This window comes from Capsicum annuum, chromosome 6 (assembly GCF_002878395.1).
Source record: "Capsicum annuum cultivar UCD-10X-F1 chromosome 6, UCD10Xv1.1, whole genome shotgun sequence".
NCBI lineage: Eukaryota > Viridiplantae > Streptophyta > Magnoliopsida > Solanales > Solanaceae > Capsicum > Capsicum annuum.
The window spans coordinates 74,132,772-74,148,297 of NC_061116.1; the positions used below are offsets into that span (position 1 = coordinate 74,132,772).

At 36.4% G+C, this 15,526-nt stretch overlaps 1 protein-coding gene across 1 annotated transcript; it reads right to left on the reverse strand.

The window, feature by feature from the left end:
* Window positions 1-5,275: 5,275 nt before the first annotated feature.
* LOC124899497 lies at window positions 5,276-11,657 on the reverse strand. The gene is made up of 5 exons (XM_047414394.1): window positions 11,538-11,657; window positions 10,429-10,561; window positions 10,233-10,321; window positions 9,918-10,172; window positions 5,276-5,659 (listed from the first exon to the last, which is right to left on the reverse strand). Exons 1-5 carry the CDS (start codon window positions 11,655-11,657, stop codon window positions 5,276-5,278), a joined length of 981 nt encoding a protein of 326 aa, XP_047270350.1.
* Window positions 11,658-15,526: the final 3,869 nt, after the last annotated feature.

Below are 15,526 nucleotides of genomic sequence, written 5' to 3' on the forward strand. Positions count from 1 at the left end.
CAAGCTTTCAAAACTAATTGGTTTATTTTTGTGCATCCTTTCTTTGTATATAGAAGCGGGTATAACTACACCAATATTTATAAGAATGTCAGTCATCAAAGAAAACACTAGACATGCCCGATCGTGAGAGACATTGGTGAACTGCTTTCCCAAAATCAAGCAAACATTGACTATTCTTAGCCAGATACGCGCTTCCCTATTCAGGAAAGCATATGGAAAGTTATTGTGGTGGACTTTGTCTTTGTGATAGAACCACTGAGTCGGAGACCTTGAACCACACAAAGTATGCCTGATAGCTCTATATGGTGGCTTTCTATACAGTCTTTTAACCTGGAGTGGCCTACATTTAGAGTACCCAAGTAAGAGTTTAAAAACTTGGCCATCAGATGTAGGATATGCCCTCGAATTTTCACTTTATTCCTACAGGTATTTGGGAACTAATTTCCATAAAATTCCTGAATCCAATCCAGATTGCACTCACCTATGTCTTGAAAAATAAAGTCAAGCTTTAGTTTAGTGATCCTAGCCAAAATATGAGGGTTGTGCCTCGCCAAACTCTCTCTTTGAATGAACTTCAGTGGCAAGTATCTAGTTACTTTGTTGTCCTTGTACCACTCCTAACCCTTCTGTTTGACCCATTTAATTTCAAAAGTGTGTCGAGGCCCTTGAAGGGATGATGAGGCTGATTTTTACTTTCGTACCCTTTTTTGTCCCTTCTAAGATGTAGATTCTATTTCTTTGCCCGTGCATCCTTTGGGAGCCATATTACTTGAGTTTATCATATATTCATGTTAGCCACACATAACAAAACTAACTATAATTAAGAGAGGGGTAGTGAAATTATGTGGTGTTGTTGGGTACTCAGACTTCGCCGACATACACATTGACCTTTGGTACTAATATTATTCACAACATTATTAGCACATTTGCATCTCACATGGTGGCTTTTACTTTTCTTTTTCAATTCACAATTTTACTCTATAAACCCCTCACATTGCATAACAAATTGCAATTCAAATTTTCGCATTGCATAACACAATTGTTACACAAAATAAACCCCTTTACACCACCAATTCCACAAATTTTATTTCAATTAAACTATTGTTGAACAAAGTCATGCCCTACAACATTTACCATACCAATATATACAAGCACCATCACTTTTACACAATCTTAACACACCATGTTCAATAAAGTAAGATGTGAAATAATGGCTACACAGCTACTATGTTAGTTATGAAAGATTCAATCACACGCAGAAAGCTCAAAATACTACAATAATAGTGTTTATCATAACCATGGTGTTTGTCTTCCCAAGATTTTCAAAACCTTGATTTTAAAATGCTATGGAAATAATTCAATCCATAATCCTCAAGAAATCAATTAACAACTCTAACATAAAGTCACAACAACCAAGGATTAAGAAAGAAAAACTTACCTTAAAAATGAAAGATTTGGGAAAGAAAGGGAAAAATTCTTGGGATTGTTAAGTAAAGAAGAAGCTTGAAGGACAAAGAGTATGTTGAGAGCACTATTCTGTATGGTTGTGGGGTGAACTAAGAGTGAATTTGGGGATTTAGGGTGTAGGTTCTATTTAAAGAATGAAATCCGGGTCGGTAGACCCGGTTTAATATAGGTCATGTGTTGGGCTTGAGTGGTTATGCAACGCATAAGGTATCTCTCCAGTTAAGGTTTGCATCTCCTAATGCTTCACCTAAGTGAACCAGTGAACGTATGCTTTATGTTAAGGTCCGCATAAGTCATTGCCTAATCATAAGTGTGCGTCACATAAAGGATCGCACAATTAGGCTTAGGCTCCGCATAGAAAGTCGCAAACTTGAAATAGTGAGGGTATGCATTTGGTTATGCGAAGCTTAATATATCACCTAAACTAGGATAGGTACCACCTAAAGGATCGAACAAGTGGACTTGAGCTGCCTAAGATGTCTCCTAAGTGTAACAGTGAGCTTATGCTAAGTGCTAGCCGGCGCATAATGAATTTCCTAATTAAGATTGGGTGCCGCACAAGGAATAACATAACCTAGGCATTTTCGTCGCTCACTCTATGGCCCGATCCCTATGCTACCACCATAGACCTCATTGAAAATCACAAACTAGATCATACCACGAAAATTTTTGGGCTGGATCAACATAAATCGGTCACAACTCTAACATGAATCATGACTCGGGACTTAACATTTAACCACTCCAACTTACCTTTAACATTCCGATTACTCCTAAACTTACCACCTTTGATATGGCTCACTTTCCAATCGAGTTCAATACCTATAACCTCTTTAGTACTTCATACACCTACACTTAATCAAAAACAACTAAAAATGGTTAGAAGGGTGGATTGTCTCCCATAAAGCGTCGTAGTTTTGGTCGTGGCTCAACTTTAATTTTTGTATTTTTATTTAACTTAATAAAATCAAAGTAAAATCATGGGTTGCCTCCCATGCAGCACCTGATTTAGTGTCGCAGCACGACTCAGTTTTCTTGATTACTTAGACTTCATCAAGATAAACTGTACTTAAATAGCTCAACGAGTCCATAAGACGGATGTATTGTTTGACTCGTTGCCCGTTCACTTTAAAGAAACTTCCATCATTATTTCTAAGTTTGGCTACTCCAGATGAGTAGACTTGGGTGACTTCAAATGGGCCAGACCACTTAGATTTGAGTTTACCTGGGAAGAGCTTGATTCTAGAATTGAAGAGTAATACCCAATCGCTTACTTGAAAGTCACGCTTTTCAATTATTCGATCATGGTAATTCTTCATTCTTTATTTATAGAGATTCTGTCTCTCATATGCACTAAGATAGAATTCATCCATCTCATTCAGTTGTCCCAATCTTAGTTATGTTTCTTCCTTCCACTCCAGATTCAACTGCTTGAGCACCCACAGAGCATTGTGTTCCAGCTCAATCAGAAGGTGACATGCTTTTCCATAAACCAGCTGATATGGTTACATCCCAATAGGTGTCTTGAAAGCTATTCGATATGCCCATAAGGCATCATTGAGCTTTCGAGACCAATCACTTCTGCTCGCATTCACTGTATTGGCTAATATTGTTTTAATCTCTAAATTAGAAACCTCCACTTTCCCATTAGTATGTGGGTGGTATGGAGTGGACACCTTATGTTGCTTTATGCCATATTTTTCCAAAGCATCCTAGAACATTTTTTTGCAAAAATGGGATTCCCCGTCGCTTATGATAGTTCTCAATACCCCAAATGGGAGAAGATTTCTTCTTCTAAAAGGCAACCACTCTTTTACCTTCATTGTCAGCCAGATCTAGAGCCTCAACATTTTTGGACACATAATCTACAACAACAAAGATGTACTTCAACCCATAGGAACTAACGAAGGGCCCCATGAAATCAATACCCCAAATATCAAACAATTCAATCTCCATCATTTTCGTCATGATATCTCATGGTTCCTCACTATCGATCCCTGTCTCTGGCACTGGTCATACTTCTTCACAAACTCATATGCATCCTTAAACAAGGTTGACCAATAATAGGTACTTTGAAGCACTTTTTTTGCAATATGATCACCTGCATGGTGACCCCCAACTGAGGAAGCATGACAAGCCCCCAGAATAATTAGCATATCAACTTCTGGATTGAACCTTCTTATAATATTATCAGCACAATAAATATGGCTCATCCCAGAAGTATCTTGTAACACCATGGAAAAACTTCTTTTTCTAGTGGAAGGAAAGGTTCTCCAAAATGATATCACTTACAACATAGTTTGCCAATTCTGTATACCAAAGCACCCTTTCATGTATAGTAGCAAGGATTTGATCATCAGGAAATGAATCATCAATTTCAAGCTTATCTGTGACTTCTTAATCTCCCTCAAACCTAGACAGGTGGTTTGCTACCTGATTTTCACATCTTTTCCTATCTTTGCCCTCAAAGTCAAACTCTTGTAGAAGCAACACCCATTTGATTAGCCTTGGTTTTGCATCCTTCTTTTCCATCAAATATCTCAATGCAGCATGGTCTATATGCACCACTACCTTGGTTCCTAATAAGCAAGCATGGAACTTCTCAAATGCATAAACAACTGCGAGAAGTTCTTTCTCAGTAATAGTATAATTCTTTTGCACCTTTTTCAATGCCTTGCTCGCATAGTAAATAGGGTGAAACAATTTTTCCTTCTTCTAGACAAGCACAGCCCCAAGTACCACTCCACTTGCATCGCACATGATTTCAAATAGTTTAGACCAGTCGGGAGCAACAATAACTGGGGCAGACACCAATTTTTCCTTAAGACATTCAAATGCCTTCCTGCAATCCTCATCAAATGCAAACTTAGCCACCTTCTCCAACAGCTTGCAAAGTTGATTTGCAAATTTGGAAAATTCTTAAATAAATCGGTGGTATAATCCAACATGACCAAGGAAACTATGAACTCCCTTCATTGAAATGGGAGGAGGTAGTGTCTCTATAACTTCCACCTTGGCCCAATAAACCTCAATCCCTTTTGCTGAAATTTGATGTCCAAGCATAATGCCCTCCTTCACCATAAAGTGGTATTTCTCCCAGTTCATCACGATAGTAAATTCTCCACTTCTATGTAGAGCTCTACTCAAGTTCACCAGACATAACTCAAAGGAATGATCCACTATAGAGAAATCATCTATGAACACCTCTAGGGTGTCCTCCACTATGTCGGAGAAAATTGACATCATGCACCATTGGAATGTGGTGGTTGTATTACATAAATCGAATGGCATTCGCTTGAATGCGAATGTTCTATACGGGCATATAAATATTATTTTCTCCTGATCTTTCAGGGCAATCGAGATCTGATTGTATGTTGAATACCTATCTAAAAAGAAATACCAACCCCTTTCTGCCTAGAGATCAAGCATTTGATCCATGAAGGGTATTGGGAAGTGATCCTTCAATGTCCATGAGTTCAACTTCCGATAGTCCATACACACTCGCCACCTTGTCACTGATCTAAGCGAAATCAACTTGTTCTTTTTATTTGCAATCACAGTCATGTCCCCTTTCTTGTGCACGTATTGTACATGACTTACCCTATTGCTATTAGAGATTGGATATACTACCCCTGCATCAAGCCATTTAATAATATCTTTTTAAACCACTCTTTGCATTAGTGGGTTTAATCTATATTCATGCTTAATAGTTGGTATACACTCTTCCACTAGCTGGATTTTATGGGTACAGATACCTGGTGGAATACCAAGAATATCAGTAATCGTCTAACCTATAGACCTTTTGTATCTCCTAAGCAGATATAAGGGACTCAACTTGTTGCTCATCCAAGTTTTCTTCAATAATCACAGGTAAGGTGTTTCCACTGCCTAGAAATACATACCATAGATAGCCCAACAGCTCTTTTAGCTCCAACACTGGTGGATCTTTAATAGATGGCTTAGCCGGTGGTGTTGGATGATTTTTGAGGTCCAAATCGAGCTTCTTAGGAGAATATGAATATGATCCCATTCCTGTCAGCGCACATATCATCTCCTCATATTCTTCGATACCTTCACTATCGAATTTCATCAACACAGTAGTCAATGTTTCCATGCCAAATTTCTCCTCAATCGATACCTTGTCATCTTCATAATACACATCAACGATCGAAAATACACTCATCTCCTTTTGATGCTTCAATAATTTGCAGAATCAAAACTGACCACTTCATCATCGAGCCTAAATTTCTTCTCATTAGTTTGCAAGTAAATCAACACACTTTTGATTGCGAGGAAAAGTCTACCCAAGATTATGGGTACTTCAAAGTCTACCTCTCATTCTAGGATCACAAAGCCAGCAGGAAAGATCAAACTAGCCACTTTCACGAGCATATCAAATAATATCCCAACTGGCCTTTTCACTAATTTGTCTTCGATCAAAAGCCTTTTGTTTGGTAGTTGTAGTATAGTGGTGAGTATTCTTGCCTGTCACGCGGGTGACCCTGGTTCGATCCCGAACAATGGTTCCAAAATTTGATATACCCAAATTAGAACTCTTTTACAAGAGTGTAAGCGGTCGTTGTCAAATATAGAACCCAACTAGGTTGTGGTCGAATCCCACAGGGAATATGGTGTTAATTTAGTCGTATGTAGATTAGTTGACTTTTAATCCTTCATTTCCACAAAAACATAAAAGGGGGGGATTGATGTAAGTACTAAGTAATGGTTTTAGTGCAAAAGTAAAGCAATACGTGTAATAGTATTTGAATACAGAGAAGAACAAGCTAGGGTTATGTCCACCTTGTAGTTTTCAATACTTTCTAACTATGGGTATTAAGAATTCATACATGCATACACTTATAGAGAAATGTATTCAACATATTAATTCAAGCATTTCTCAACATATTAATTCACTTTAGTTCTCTCAAATCAAAAGTGTTTACACAATTATACAAAATTTCCAATTTATTAATCCTATTAAGGCATTAACATGTGAAATGGAGGTTGGAAACCCTATTTTCTTGCCACTAATCTCTTTTCCAAATATTAACCTTTCTATCAAACAAGTTATGTGACAGCTCACACGCAAGTGTACATGGTCTTATCAAGTAGTAAAGTGGCCTTCTAGAAGCTAAGTATCAATCCCACAGAGACTTGATTTAGCAATAATTCAATTTTAGTTCACAGTTTAGATTAATTCGATGCAAAGTAGCCAAAAAGAGAGTTCATAATTTTATAAATAAGGAAAAGTAAACAATGCGTAAAAATAAGTACTTGGGACAATCAATGGGAGAAAGCCCGGGGTTAAAGCACTTCGATACATTACAACTACATCATTGTGTGGAGATGTAATAATCCAATTAAGTTAATTAAAGCTATCATCCTACATTTGAATTAATTAAGGCATCTAAGTACATCCCTGTCCTTGACGCTAAGTTTAATTCTTTATTTTATAAAAGAATAAAAACCTAAACTTTTTTATTCCCGTGTTTTATCTCCCTATTCCCACTTCTGAGATCAAAAGGTCAAAAATATATGTATTTTATGGGTGATCAATCCATAAAATAATTAAAACAAGAATAAACAAACAACCAAATATGATAAGCAAAATCAATCAAAATTAATTCAAAATAATAGTACTCATGTTCTTGGCTTTAACCCTAGAAAGAGGGTTTTTAGCTGATAATATTCATAATCACTATCCAATTAATTGAATACATGATATGATAATTAACAACTTAATTAGAAACGAATAAAATCTAAATAAGTGCATGGCAACCACCATCACACCGCTTCAACGTGTCCAGTTCTCTCCCAAATTCAATTTGTCCAAGATTGTAAAATTTTCCAAGTTGTCTATGTGTCCAGGTGTGTGGTTTATATATAATATTATATTACTAATCCTTTTAGAATTAGGGGTTTGCACGGGTTCCAAATAAATTCCCCCAAAAGATTCCCACTTATTCACCAGCCGACTTCCTAATTCGGGAAATGCTTACCATGGTTGAACACATCGACTTGAAGCGTTAACTTCACATCGCTGGACTGTTTAGAACAGAAAATGTTGATGCGATGCATCGACTTTGCATCTACTCACTGGAATTTGCTTCCAAAATTTTAGTTAAGTGTTGAACGTCCTATGTTTTGCCCATGCCTTTTGTAGTATATTTCCAATGAATTTTTGGCCTTTAAATCATCAATATAGCACCATATTTAGCTCACAAAGCCTCCTACAATATCACACACCACATATTAAAGATCAAAACAACACAATATTCTCAACGACAAATCAAAACAAGAGCTAAGAAAAGGCAAATTCGCAATGATCTTCACTTTTTATTCGACTCTAGACTTAATCAAATTGAACTTTTCACATTACAAATAAGTTATTCCATATATAATTACACATTTAAACCATTTAGAACAAATTAAACACATTAGAATCCACCGAAACCAACGAGACACACACCTAGCTCAAGCTAGTAAAACTAGTTTTCCGAGTTGAACTCTAAATGACTCAATTAAGTATAAACTTGTTTGAAAAACACTTTGAACATTGTAATCATGCACTTGGACACTTAAATTCTTATTTATGTCATATTAACACAAAAAGAACATGAATTGCTCTCAAAATAAGGCAAAATAAGCTAGAATAATGATAGAAAACTGTATAAAACTACCTCAGATCATCACCCTACACTTAAATCCTTGTTCATCCTCAAACAACTCTTCACTCTAAGCATCAAAATCTAAGGTGACGCTACACTTCTACTAAAACAAAGATACTCAGGCCAGTACTACAATGACTATACGGAATGCAAGTTTCTACCCAAAGCACGTTATTTACACAATTGAAAGCTTATGAACACTACTTTAAAATATCATAACCTCAAGAATTGACTCACCTAAGTGGAAAACTCATGCTTATCATTCAATCAAGGACATCTTACAAATCACCCACATTCATCAAACATGTGCCCCTTACAACAAGAGAGATACCTATAATTACTCACAATAATGCAATTTATAATATAATGGGTACAAGAATCAAATTATGATCACTTTCACAAAGAATTCACAAGTTACACACAATGAACCATAAGCTTTACCTTAGTGTAATGCTCCACTAATATTAGAATGTGAAATTTAGGGTCAATTAGGTCTTTTTCGGGTTGTAATGTAGGCTAAGGGATGGGTAGAAACTATTTAGGAATAGTGACTAACCTCTATAAGCTCTTTAATACACTACATTATATATCTACAACCACTCTTCAACAATCCAAAGTATAATTTTTCATCCACCGATATCTTTTATTTTGCCACATCTCTTTTAAGCATTTTCACAAATACATGGCGGACGTATTATTTCTTCCTTCAAGATTCAATTTTTCTCATTTTCTACAATCATGGAAATATTTTTAACACCATTTATATCACTCCCAACCACCAAAATCAAATATAAACACCAATATCTATTTCTTGGGGCATCAGTTTTGCCTTTTTCTTTTTCAATTTCTCAAACTCCTTACTAAATCAATTTTTTCATTAAAGTACTTAGCAACTTTTTGGATCAAATTATGGTCTGTCAAAGAAAGGGATTAGGCTACATATGAAGATGCCAAAGAAAAAGATAAAGACTAAATAGGATTTAACTAGGATTTTGCACAAGGGTAGGTCAAAAAGAAGGTATAAAATAGGGCTATCAAAGAAATGCCAAAATCATCTCCTAAACCTACACTCTTTATTTTGCTTTACACACACACCGGGCAAATTCTAGATATCACATGCAACAAGGAATATACAAAAACTCACATCACACATGGCACATGCTCAATTCAATAGGATCATCCTAGACTCTTAGCCAAACAATAGCATGAATTCAATATTAAGCCAACAAGTATAAGAGTCATAAACATGAGCCTAAGTGTCTCAAAAGTAATAATTCACTTATTCCACATGATTTTATCATTAAAACCTTGCATTTTGTAATTAAAAATAGCACCAACAAGAATATCTTACATAAAAAAATTAAATTGAACCAAAAATTGAGAATTACCCCACCCCACACTTAAAAATCTACTTTGTCACCAAAGTAAATTTAAAAGAAAGAGATATAAATACTCCCTAAGGCCTCTAGGCCTAGCTAGTAGCATCTTTACTCATAAATGAGATCTGTGGGATCCCACACTCTGTTTTTGCCATGCTTCTTAGCTCAAGTTTTTGGTACTCAGACTTCCCATCAACTTGTGACTCAACCAAAAACAAAACTACGTGAAATAAAAACTAAAAGCTAAAAAGAAAACATACCTAATTAACTTGGGTTGCCTCCAAAGAAGTTCCTAATTTAGTGTCGCGGCACGACCTAACTCAACTCAACCATACTCCTTCACCCTTTTACTCCCCTTTGGGAGCCATTTTTTCATTTGTTTTTGGCCTATTGATTTTGCACTCACAAGGTCCAAATCTTTATCAACTTCAACCTTCATCATGTTGGGAAGCAGTGGTTTCATCTTAGGCTGCTCAATCCGGTAGTCTGAAGAGGTCTTTAGTGGCTTAAGCACCCCACACTTATCCCCATCTATGGTGGGATTTTTATAAATATCAAATACCATCTCTTCATCTTCTACCCTCATTTTAAGTATTCCTTCTCTAACATCAATCAAGGCCCCTCCAGTTTTTAAGCATGGACGCCCCAAGATGATTGGTACCTATTTATCTGCCTTAAAATCAAAAACAATAAAGTTAGCAGGTATAATGAATTTACCAACCTTTATGAATACATCCTCAGTTATTCCATCTGGATGTGTAAATGAACCGTCTGCCAGCTGTAACACCACGGTGGTCGGTCTCGGCTTTCCTAAGCCCAATATTTTAAACAGCGATAGGGGCATCAAATTTATACTTTCCCCTAAGTCACTCAGTTCATGCACCGCTTTGCCCCCAATTTGAATAGGGATAGCAAACCCTCCTGATCTCTCAATTTCTTGGGGATTTTCTGTGTCATAACAGCACTACACACTTCAGTAAGTGTTATAGCTCCCACATCCTGCAATTTCACCTTATTATCCCTTAAGTACTTTGCGTACTTGGGAATACTCTACAAAATATCTAACAAAGGTAAGTTAATGTAAAGCTCTATGAATGTATTAAATAACTTCTTAAACATTGCATCCTCTTTTACTTTAATTTGCCTCTGAGGGAAGGGTAATGGCAGTGTCTTCTTCACTTCTGGTTCGATAACTTTTTCTTTCAAGTACTCAGACTCCTTGAATTTTTAGAAACTCTGTCATTTGCCTATTATGTCACACATCAGAATCTACCTCCTTAGTTTCCTTTGGAGGTTCTCCTTGAAGTGTTTTACCACTTCTCAAGGTAATTGCTATAACCTGCTTTGGATTTTCTGTATCTACTGGCAAACCACCTTGTGGCCAAGTATTTAATACTTATTGTAACTGCCTAATTTACAACGCTAAGCTTCTCTGAGCTACTTTCTAATTCTGTAATTTTATCTATTGACTTTTCATATCCATAACCATTTGTTCTTGACTATCTAAGAGTTGTTTCAACATCTCTTCCATGTTACTCACTGACTGATTTATTGGGTCTGTGGCTGTGGGATGTTCCATGGTTGATTTAGTGGTTGAGTCTACCACTTCATGTTGTAGATATTGCCATAATTTGGTCTTTGAGCACTGCCTACATACATCACTAATTTTGGATTTTAAGCACATATGGCCACTAAATGGCCATTATTTCCACATACTTCACACCAACCTATAGTTTTTTAGATAGAATTAATTATGGTTGCAGGTTGTGTTGCTCTCAATTTTATGTTGTTGAACTGAGTGTTGATCAAATTTTGTAATACAAAAACCTATGTTGATTAAAATGTGAATTGGTCCACCTCCAATACACCCGTAATTCTTTTTGTGGCACTTCTAGAATCTGAACTGCTATGTGGTTCAACAATATGTAAGCTTATCATAAGTCTCCAGTGCTTGACCACCTACGGCTGAATCTAGTAAAATCTTTGTATTATGATCAAGTTCTTCTACAAAAGTATAAGCAAGTACCTCATTGGATTGTTGCTGATGAGGAAAATCCTGAAGAAGGTCCTTGAACCATTCCCAAGCATGATAAAGATTCTTATCTGGCCTTTGCTTAAAACTCACTATCTCACTGTGAAGTCTCATAGTCTTGCCAGAAGGGAGGAATCTGATGAGGAACTTTCTTTCTAAGTCATCCCATGATGTGATTGAATTGTCTGGCTCTGTATCAACCACCTTTTTGCTTCCCCCAACAGTGAATAGGGGAAAAGTTTCAGCCTCACATAATCTGTACTCACCCTAGTCGGAATGAATATGTCAGTAAGCTCAGTAAAAGTCTACAAGTGGACTTGTTGATCCTCATGTGAAAGTCCTGCAAACTGTCCACTGCTGATGAGAAGTTGCACCATATTGTGCTTTAACTCAAAAGTCCCCAGCAGCCGGTCTTTGAATTGGGGAAGTCAAGTTTGTCAGAATGGGACTGCCGCTTACCTAACTGTCCTGCGCGCTTGTTGTTCTGCAGCTATTATCGCAAGATTCTCTTAGTCTTCTTCTATTTGTAGAAATTGGGGGAGACAGATTGTGTCTCTCCTTCGTTGATGGAAGTGTTGTTTGGGTTCGGGGCTTGGTTCAACCAAATACCTATCCCTTGTTAGCTTTCTAACTTTACAACCTGTTTCCGACAATCGTAAAACCAAGACTAAGCGTAAAAACATCAAATAAATCTAAAAAGCAAAACTAAAATAAATAGTTGCTAAATAACAAGCCCCCAGCAATGGCGCCAAAAACTTGACAGCACACATTCAAGTATACATGGTCTTATCAAGCAATAAAGTAGCCTTCTAGAAGCCAAGTATTGATCCCACGAGACTTGATTTAGCAATAATTCAATTTCAGTCCACAATTTAGATTAATTCGATGCAAAGTAGACAAAAAGAGAGTTTGTAATTTTATTAACAAGGAAAAGTAAACAATGCGTAAAAATGAAGTACTTGGAACAATCAATGGGAGAAAGCCCAAGGTTAAAGCACTTCAAACAATCATACTATGTTATTGAACTTCATCCGCTAAATTGCTTATCTTGTTTGTTGACTCCTAGGGTTAATTGCATGATCATGGTTTCCCAACCACTAATCTTTTACCTAATATGGACATTACAACTACATCGTTGAGCGGGGATGTAATAATCCAATTAAGTTAAATAAAGCTATCATCCTACGTTTGAATCAAGTAAGGCATCTAAGTACATCTTTGTCCTAGACGCTAAATTTAATTCTTTGATTTATAAAAGAATAAAAACCCAAAATTTGTGTAAGTTATGGGTAAGTTATGGTGCTTAGGTGTATAAATACACCCATGATCATAGGGACAAGGCATCTTGAACAACTATGCAAAGCTTTATGATTACATTGGTTAAGTTATCTATCTTGATTGTTGATTTACAAGTTTAGTGTCGTGATTATATTACTACAAGCATCTAATCGTCTATTTATGTTAGCCTTTGAGCAGGGATGTAGGAACTAATTCAAATAGATTTATATTGCATCTTGTATTTAAGCCAAATGGGGAAAACTAAGTATATTGTTATCCTAACTGTAAATTTTACCTTTAATTTATCTAAAAGGCGAGATTATATTCCTTATGTCCCTAATGCTAATCTAATGTTACTCCTTTAAGGGTCGGAAAGAAATATAGATATACTCTAAAGGTTGTGAATTAATAAGATAGTAAGTACAAGAACATAAGAACAATCAAATATGATAATCAACTTTAACCAACTTGAATCTTAGCTAAGCAATCATGTTTGTAGCCTTAACCCTAGAAAGAGGGTGTTTAGCCACTCATATTCATACAGCAAATCACTATTAATGATTCCATAAGTAAAACTACAAGAAAACTAAGAGTAAAAGAAAGAGAAACTCAAATAGAAGTCTTTGATGCCTTCTGCTCTCTCCAAACATTTGTTTTTTCAAAAATGTCTTGAAAATATGGCTATGTACTCTTTATATAGTACTTTAGGTCATCCATAAGCTTTCCCAAATGAATTATAAGCATTGACCCCTTTTTCCCCCCATCTTAAACCTAGAAAAATATTATTGTTTCTATATTTTTATTTTTATTTGGGGGGGGGGGGGGGGGGGATAGCAAGGACAATAATGGTGTAGAGCAAGCCTATTGAAGGTCCAAGGAAGTGACCCTTGCCCTAGGGATGAGGCATATGGAGTCCCTCACAAAGGGAGGTTTCTCCCTGAGTCCCTCACAAAGGGAGGTTTCTCCCTATCTTTTCTCTCTTCTTTTAGTCAACCCCACTCCTTGCAGATTTTATATGGCTTCATTTAGCTTTCATAGCTTCTCCAATAGTCTTCTACAACAACTCATAACAAATATTAGGTCACGCAACTGAACAGAGCACATCAAAGTACACTAGAACAAGCTTAGCATTGGCTAGACAAACTAGTTTTCTCGTCTATTTGATTATTTTGACTAGTTTTCTTGTCTAAGCTTTATTTGATCATTTTTCTTGATCCAAAATAACCCACAACTCTCTAGAAAACCTTTGGATCACCTTATATAATATGAATACCAACCATCGATCCACTATTTTTCCACAACATAACCATTACATAGATCAAATCCAAATACACCAGATCCATAAAACTTTAGAAATCCAACCTAATCCCGTAATGCACTCTAAGTGAGTTACAACATAGGGTCGATACACTTGATCCACTACTAAGGAATCCTCTATGGAAAAGAAATAGCAATACACCGAATAAAAGACCATAAATCACATCATGAATCGATATCGAATAATGAAACACATAGGAGGGTGTAAACCCATAATCAAACACTCCAAGATAAATCAAAGGCAGACTAAAATCATACTTGTGGCTGCTTTACCAAAAACTCCTACCTTGTGTCTATCCTATGGAACTTGCTATCGAAACCTATTATCTCTCAGAGCAACTGATAAATCATCTCACTATCTAAGATTTGGGAAATACCTCCTATCATGATCGAGAACTCCACACTAGAAGAAAATTGAATAAGTTAAAGCTGACTAAACCAAATCGGAAAGACCCAAAGGACCACCCTTATCTAACCCTCTCTAAGAATAACCATAAAGATCCCAACCTCCATAATGTATATCGGTGTGATCTTCAAATACCTGGTTCTTTTATCCCACAAGACTCCCATATCTTTATACAAAATCCTATAAGAACACTAGAGCAAATTGATCCCATGAAAGAGGAGGTAATCTAATTGTCTACCCTTTACAAAGGTCTTACACCACCGTCTAGCTAGCCCAAAGAGCTAAAAGAAAGTGATGTGTACTCCATTAGAAACTACCAAACCCAACTTGTGTAACCTCTCATGGCAACTAAAAAAAAACATGTAAGCATCAAACTTAGGATATCTATCAAAACAAGGTAGATTTGCTCATGAACTGTACATACCTACTCTATCCCTCTAAGGACATAAAAGCTAAGGTCACTAGATATGGAGTAATCCCTAGACATACCTTATAAACACTAAGAGAACCCATAGTAGTCGCATGTGCATATAGAGTCTAAATCTCTAAATTAGTATGCTAAACCAAACTAGGAGCCACTTGTTGAAGAAAACCCAACACTCAAACCAAACAATCCTCAAACATAGGTATGACCATAGGTGGTGTTTGAGTGGCCTCAAACCCTCTAACAATATAGACCTACCACCTCTAGCAACTTTAAAACCTAAAAAGACAACTTTAGCCTTACCTCGAGCTAGTTTGGATATCCCAAACTATCCTTTGAGTCGAATGTTGCTTCTTCCATGCACAAAGAAATGGGCTCTAAATTCTAGCCATGGAAGAATGCATGCTCACCATCTTTGAGAGAGTGAATAAAAAGTTTATAAGTCATATAAAGCTTTGAACACCCAAAATAGAATAAGGGAACAATAATCTCCTAAAGTTATAACCTCTCAATGATAGATAGCGGATGGTTTTGCACCGATCCGCAAGACTCTACTAG